Source organism: Humulus lupulus, chromosome 8 (genome assembly GCF_963169125.1).
Source record: "Humulus lupulus chromosome 8, drHumLupu1.1, whole genome shotgun sequence".
Taxonomy (NCBI): domain Eukaryota; kingdom Viridiplantae; phylum Streptophyta; class Magnoliopsida; order Rosales; family Cannabaceae; genus Humulus; species Humulus lupulus.
The window spans coordinates 137,557,565-137,565,034 of NC_084800.1; the positions used below are offsets into that span (position 1 = coordinate 137,557,565).

At 39.8% G+C, this 7,470-nt stretch overlaps 1 protein-coding gene across 1 annotated transcript; it reads left to right on the forward strand.

The window, feature by feature from the left end:
• Positions 1 to 5,362: 5,362 nt before the first annotated feature.
• LOC133796101 (uncharacterized) lies at positions 5,363 to 6,902 on the forward strand. The gene is made up of 2 exons (XM_062233583.1): positions 5,363 to 5,924; positions 6,016 to 6,902. Exons 1-2 carry the CDS (start codon positions 5,363 to 5,365, stop codon positions 6,900 to 6,902), a joined length of 1,449 nt encoding a protein of 482 aa, XP_062089567.1.
• The last annotated feature ends 568 nt before the right edge of the window (positions 6,903 to 7,470 follow it).

A 7,470-nucleotide genomic window follows, 5' to 3' on the forward strand; every position in this document is an offset into this window, starting at 1 on the left:
ATGTCAAAACGTTCATAACTTGGGTTTAAAAATACCTTTTTATGATTTTCCAAAGCCTATCATAAATTAATCGCAAGGAACTATGTAACTACATAAATATTTGTCACAGGCAGAGGCAGTAGAGTGCGATTTGACCCGTTGGAAGCCAGACCACGAAATTTTGGCAGCATGCATTTTTACACAACCTAACATCAATAAGCATTTCTAGCATAACCCTAGCCACATGCATGGATGAAAATTATCATACCATACATAAATCTCAACCTTAAGCATAAAATAACCTCAAAAACTATTGAAACACCCTATACAACCAAATCTACAAGAATCACCACAAAATATAAAGAACTCAACCATAGATTCTACCTTTCGAAGCCCTAGCCACTTCTCAATTCCGGATAATGCTGTCAGATTTCCATAATTCTTCTGACTTAATGCATCTGGAACAAAATTTGCCTTTCTTGGGTGGTATAGGATTTTGGAATCATATTCCTTTACTAGTTCCAACCACCTATGTTGTCTCATGTTGAGCTCCTTTTGTGTGAAGAAATATTTTAAGCTTTTGTGGTCCATATAAATCTCACACTGTTCTCCATATAGATAGTGGTGCCAAATTTTCAGTGCGAAAATCACCGCTGTCAACTCCATATCGTGTGTTGGATAGCGTTGCTCATATTCCTTCAGCTATCTTGAGGCGTAGGCTATCACCTTGTCATTTTGCATGAGCCCAATCCTTGCTTGGATGCATCACAGAATACTACAAATTTGTCGTTGGGTGCCGGTACGCAAAGCACTGGTCCTGAACACAATTTGTCTTTGAGCAACTGGAAGCTTTCCTAACATTTATCCGTTCTGTTGAACTTTTGTTGTTTCCGGGTCAGGTTGGTAAGCGGAGTGGCTATCTTAGAAAAGCCTTCCATAAACCTCTGGTAATAACCTGCCATCCCAAGAAAACTTCTAACCTCTGACGCATTCTTAGGTCTTGGCCAATCCTTCACAGTCTCTACCTTAGTTGGGTCCACTGCGACTTCGTCCTTGGATACTATATGCCCAAGGAACACCACTTGTGATAGCCAAAATTCGCATTTCTTGAACTTCGCATAAAGTTGGTGCTTCTTCAGTCGCAGAATGGTCAGTCTTAAGTGTTCCTCGTGCTTGACTTCGTCCTTGGAGTACACCAATATATCTTCAATGAATACCACAACGAATTTGTCTAGGTAATCCTTGAAGACCCGGTTCATTAAATCCATAAATGCGGCTGGAGCATTGGTAAGACCAAAAGACATAACTAGGAACTCATAATGTCCTTATCGAGTCCTAAAAGTTGTCTTTGGTATATCTTCTTCCTTTACCTTGAGCTGGTGCTAACCGGACCGTAGATCAATTTTTGAAAATATTGTCGCTCCTCGGAGTTGATCAAATAAGTCATCAATCTGGGGTAGTAGGTACTTGTTCTTAATTGTCACCTTGTTCAACTCGCGGTAATCGATACACATTCGCATGCTTCCATCCCTTTTCTTCCCAAATAGAACTGTTGCCCCCCATGGCGAATGGCTTGGTCTGATAAATCCCAAGTCTAAGAGCTCTTGTAACTGTGTTTTTAACTCCTTGAGTTTGGTAGGTGCCATTCGATATGGTGCCTTTGAGAGAGGCTCGGTTCCCGATAATAGTTCTATTGTGAAGTCAATTTCCTGGTTAGGGGTAACCCTGGTAAGTTATGAGGAAATATCTCTGGAAATTCCTTTATAATGCGGATGTCTCCAACCTTTAATGGTGTTTCATGTGCAACATCTATGACGCTTGCTAAGAATGTGTGACATCCTTTCTCTATCATCCTTTGGGCCTTGAGAGATGAGATAAGTGGTGTCCGTAGTCCTGAAACCTTGCCCATAAAACACAGTTTCTGACCCTCAGAGGTTTCGAACGTCACTTGCTTGCGTCGACGGTCAATGGTTGCGCCATGTCTTGCTAGCCAATCCATGCCCAGTATTACATCAAAATCCTTGATCTTTAGCTCTATCAGCTCTCCTTCTAACTCCATATCCTCGACTTTGATCGGTACTCCTCGTACTATCCGTGATGATAGAACGATTTCTTCCGAAGGCTGTTCCGTAACAAACCTATTTCTAAATCTCACAAGGTTTGTTTAGTTTCTCTATCATTCCTAATGAGATATACGAGTGTGTTTCTCCCGAATCAAACAATATTGAACATATATTATCGAGGATAGGAAGCTGACCTGTGACCACCTTGTTACTATTTTTAGCTTCTCCCTGGATTAAAGAGAATACTCCGGCTGGAACCATCTTGTTATCTTTCTTCTCTTCTGCTTTGAGCTGAGGACATTCTCTTTTCATATGACCTTCCTGGCCACACTTGTAGCAACCCTTTCTGTTTGCAGGACACTCCCTAGTATGTCTTTTATGGAACTTGGAGCATTAAGGGTATTCCACAAAACCCGGCTTGCTATTTTCATTGTTGGTTCGTGCTCTTTTGTCAGCGTCGGTCTGCTTATTATCGGGATAATTCCATTTCTACCCATTATTGTTCTGCTGGTTATTGTGGTTCCGAAAATTCTGAGTTTGATTATGTTTCTTGGGGTCTGACTTGCTCACATCCTCCTTGCTAACATTTCCTTGGAGCCTTTCCACCTTTATAGCCATTTCCAGAACATCAGCGTAAGAAGTGGTTTCGGGGTTTGCCAGTTTAACCCCTAAAGAAATCTTTAGTCTGAGCCCTCTGGAAAACTTGGTTGCACACAAGTAGTCATTCGAGACTAACTATGGTGTTAACTTTTCTAGCCAATCAAACTTTCGGGTGTACTCGATCACCGAAAAATTTCCCAGTTTCAGGCTGACAAATTCTTCCACCCTTGTAGCGATGACTGCCGAATTGTAGTACTTCTTGTGAAAGAGCTCCACAAATATGTCCCAAGTCATGGTGGTGATATTGTGAGACTGTTGCACCAGATCCCACCAGATTCTGGCATCCTTTTTCAGTAGAGAAGAAATGCAGGATATGCGATCTGCGTTGCCGAGGTTCATGTGTGTCAGAATCAGCTCTACATTCCTGAGCCACTCCTCAGCCTCAAAGGGGTTAGTTGTCCCTTCAAAATTCGGAGTGTGCTGCTTTCAGAAATGTTCGTAGACTGGCTCCATGTACTGAGCTGGATAGGGTGAAAAATTTTCCATCGACCATCTCACGTACGGATATCCTCCATTCGGATAGCCACCATTTGGATATCCTCTGTTATACTCTAGCTAGGGTGCTTGAGCTGCTGGATGAGGTTGCAACTGAGGTTGTTGTTGCTGTCTTTGTAGTTCTTTAACTTGTCGTCGTAACCGGATAACTTCAGTGTTGTTATCAACCAGAGGTGGTGCGTTCCTATTAGCAGCAGCAGGTCTTCCCCTTCTTCAGACTGGAGGGGTCTCGAGTGTCTCGTTGGCAGTGACCTTCAGAGCGACATCTTCGACAGAGTTCTAACAATCGAGAGAAACATGTTAAAACTTACCCTAATAGTTTCTAAGGCAAACACATAGTCTAAGCAAACATAAATCAGACCTACTAGTTATGATTTCGTATGAAAATTTATGTAAGTCATCTTTTTAAATTATGGTGTGTTTCTATACTTAGACTATTAGGTCATCTTTATTATTTCCTAAGTCAGTTTCTAATGACCCTATATGACATAATTCTCAAGCCCGAAACTTATCGCTATTCGAAAGTTAACCATATAGAGGGAGGGTTGGGATCAGTAAAATCGTTCCCACTATTATGGCCCCCTAAACTCTTAATACAAAACTAGGTCCATTGATTTGTATCCACCGTCACCGAACTCATCCATTATTTATTGAATTTATTCTAAATTAATTATGATTTCAAAAAAATAATTCAAATTTCATACATACCATTCAAAAATAATAATAACTTTATTCATTTGGAAAAAATTCACTTATTACAATAATAATTCAAAATAAATAAAGAAATAATACTAATAATAACTAAGGTAAATAAAAATATTCTAAAAATCAGGGTCTTCTACATCTGATCCTTCATCTAAAATATCATCAGTTATTTCCTCATAATCATCATTTTCATAAGCCTCGAATCTACTACGGAAAATATTTATTAGGATATTATTATTTTGTTCATTGCTTAATCGAATCTCAAGCCTATAGGTAAACCTAAGTATAAGAAAATAATATCTAATTGCTACCAGTAAGTTATCCTCATTATCTAGAGCTTCCCAAAATTCTTTCAATTTTGAAACTACAAAAGGCATATCTCTGAAAAGCCTAATTACTAGGACATATTGATCCATGGCTCTCATCATAATTTTCCTAGTGATTTGAAGGTGAGATATCTCCTTGTGAAATATGGCCAATCTTTGAGTGATTCATTCTAGCACATTTATTATATCATTTGGCTCTCTAATCCTTTTAATGCCTTAATGGCATGGATATCCTAATAAGTCATGGCTCCATTTATTTTGACTGAAAACATATTAACTAAAACGTTATAGATGAGTCTATTCACAAGGAAGTTGAGTCTCGGGTTGTTCTCTTCCATGGCGAAGAAGAAGAAGCCAATACGTAGGCCTGAAATTCATGAAGAAGAACAGGTTGAGTTGTTGATACACGATGTGCAGGTGCCGATTGTTTTAGGCCCTGAGGGATTGGAAAATGTAGGCCAGGCGAATGATGGTCTGATTACTCTAGATGCAACTGGGTCTGGGGGTTTGAATCTCGCATGTGAAGCTGATCGACTGAATATTAACACCCAAGGGTCTGATGCTAAGGGAGATGGAATTGGTACAGGTCTGACTGGTGCATCTTGGGCGGATAAGGCAGATGAAGGGGATTTTCAGACTTCGACCCATCATCAATGGCAGCAGTTCACGGCGAGTAAGTTCTCCATTTCTGACAAGAAACTAGAATTTACTGAACCATTGTTTAGAGATGGGCAGAAGTTTGCTAAGGTAGATATTGAAGAGGTTAAAGTTCAATCTGCGAATTGGAGTTCGGCAGTGATTTTCATGGTGCTTGGTGCTAACCCTCCAATGGCTGTTTTTGAAGGGTTCATCAAAAGAGTTTGGGGCCATCTAGGGATTGCTCAAATCGCTAGAATGACGATGGGGCTAACTATGGTCAAATTTAACGATGAAGCTACGAGAGATCATGTATTGGAGAATGGTGTGCTTCAATTCGACAGAAAACTTGTTATTATTAGGCCATGGACAGCAGATCTCAGTGCAATCTGATTAATTCGCTCAGTTCCATTATGGATTCGTTTACATGACCTTGGGCTTCAGTATTGGGGTAGTAAGTGTATCAGTGCACTGGTGAGCACTATTGGCAAACTGCTTATGGTAGACAAGTTTACTAGGGAGCGTTCAAGAATTCAATTTGCTCGGGTTCTTGTGGAAATGGAGATAAATAATAATCCTCCTAGAAGTCTTCAGTTTATCAATGAGTATGGCCAGATTATGGAACAGGGAGTAGAATATGAATGGTTACCTACTAAATGTAAGGTGTGCTCTGGGTTTGGGCAATCTATGGTGGACTGTCGTAAGGAGCACAAAACCCAGTGGGTGAAAAAAGAAGTTGTGGCTAAAACAGAGGCAACAGAAGAGAAGAATAAAGATTCTAAGGAGCTTAATGAAGAGACACCTGAAGTTTTATCTAGAGCTACTACTGCAGAGGATAGTTCGATTCAGAATTCTAAGGAGTTACAGCTTCTAGTTTTGGCTAAGTCTGATCATTTGAAGGAAACAAATAAGGGTGAGCAATGGCAAACACCAAGACATGTGGCAACACAGGCTAGGCAGGGACTAACAACTGGTAGTAGTACTCCTCCTCCTGGTCAAGTTCAAAAACAGTCAAATAAGTTTTTAGTGCTTCAAGAACAGAAGAAGGTTGGCAAAGAAGGTAATATTGGACCTAGTTCTTCCAATGGATAATTGTAATATTCTGAGTTGGAACTTGAGAGGGTTGAATAGTTCTAATAAACATATTTCAGTCTTAGATATATGTAGTAGGAATAAAATTGGAGTTGGAGGTTTGTTAGAAACTAAAATGAGGGGGAATAAAATTGTTGAGTTCATGGAGCATAAACTTCCTAATTGGGAGTTTTACTCTAGTCCGACTATTGAGGGTAGACTTTTGATAGTGTGGAGGAGAATCTTTGTGAGAATGACTATTTTGGAAGAATCACATCAGTTTGTTCATTGTATGGTCAAAATGGCTGGTCAGAGGGAAATTTTCTATGTTACTTTTGTCTATGGGTATAATATGATGGAGGGAAGGAGGAGTTTATGGCAAGGTCTTAACAGGATTTCTCTTTCTGTTAGAGCTTGGATTGTGTTAGGGGACTTCAATGCCCCTTTCTCTAGTTTAGACAGATCAGGAGGAAAACCAGTTTCTGGTTTAGAGTTGGAAGATCCTCTTCGTTGGCTAGCTGATACTCAAGTTGAGGCTCTTAAAAGCATTGGTTCCTATTTTACTTGGACAAACAACCAAGAAGGTTCAGCTAGGATTTACTCTAAGATTGACCATGTTTTCATGAATGAGGAGTGGCTTGATCTATTTCCTCATTCATTGGTTGTATTTAGATGGGAGGTAGTCTCAGATCATTGCTCTTGTGTTGTCACTAACATGCCTATGGAGAAGATGGGAATCAAGCTGTTTAGATTTTATAATTTTTGGACTGCCCATCCGGATTTCAAAGAAGTAGTTATGAGTAGTTCGAGGACCCCTATTAAGACTATTGGGTTGAGAGCAATATACTTAAAGACTATGAGGCTGAAGCATAGGCTAAATAAATTCAATAGAGATGCTATTGGAGATATAGGTCTGAACTACTATTCGGCTAAGGAGGCTTATCAGGAAGCTCAACTTCAAGCTTAATTTTATCCCCAAGATCACAGATTGCAAGAGGCGGTTAAGGTGACTGCTGCTGAGTTCACTATACAAGAGCATATGTATCATAGCCTCCTTGCTCAGCGTAGTAAACTTACTTGGATTAGAAAGGGGGATATGAACACTTCTTATTTCCATGCCTGTTTGAAAAAACGAAGAGCAGATAACAGTATTGCTACTTATATTACTGAGCAAGGAAATTTGATTGATGATTTTCAGGAGGTAGTGGCTCACTTTGTTGACCATTTTAAAAGCTACTTAGGCAATCCAAGTTCGGCTACTGGCAGAATAGATTTGCAATGTATTGAGATGGGTTCCAATCTCTCCATAGATTAGAAATTGCTTCTCTTAAAACCCTTTTCTAGTAAGGAAATCAAGGCTGCATTTTTTGGAATTCACATCACTAAGTCTCCAGGACCAGATGGATTCGGCTCTGGTTTTTTCAAAGAGCTATGGCAGGATATTGGGAAAGAAGTCTGTTCAGCGATAGTTCAGAGTTTTGCCACAGGACAATTTCCTTCTGAACTTCATGAGACCACTCTTTCCTTGGTTCCTA

What these genes read in the sequence shown, in the direction of transcription:
- LOC133796101 (XM_062233583.1), top strand. Translation starts at nt 5,363, where the DNA reads ATGGTAGACAAGTTTACTAGGGAGCGTTCAAGAATTCAATTTGCTCGG. An exon ending in GAAGAAGGTTGGCAAAGAAG is followed by an intron (nt 5,925 to 6,015) that starts GTAATATTGGAC and finishes AACATATTTCAG; the next exon opens with TCTTAGATATATGTAGTAGG.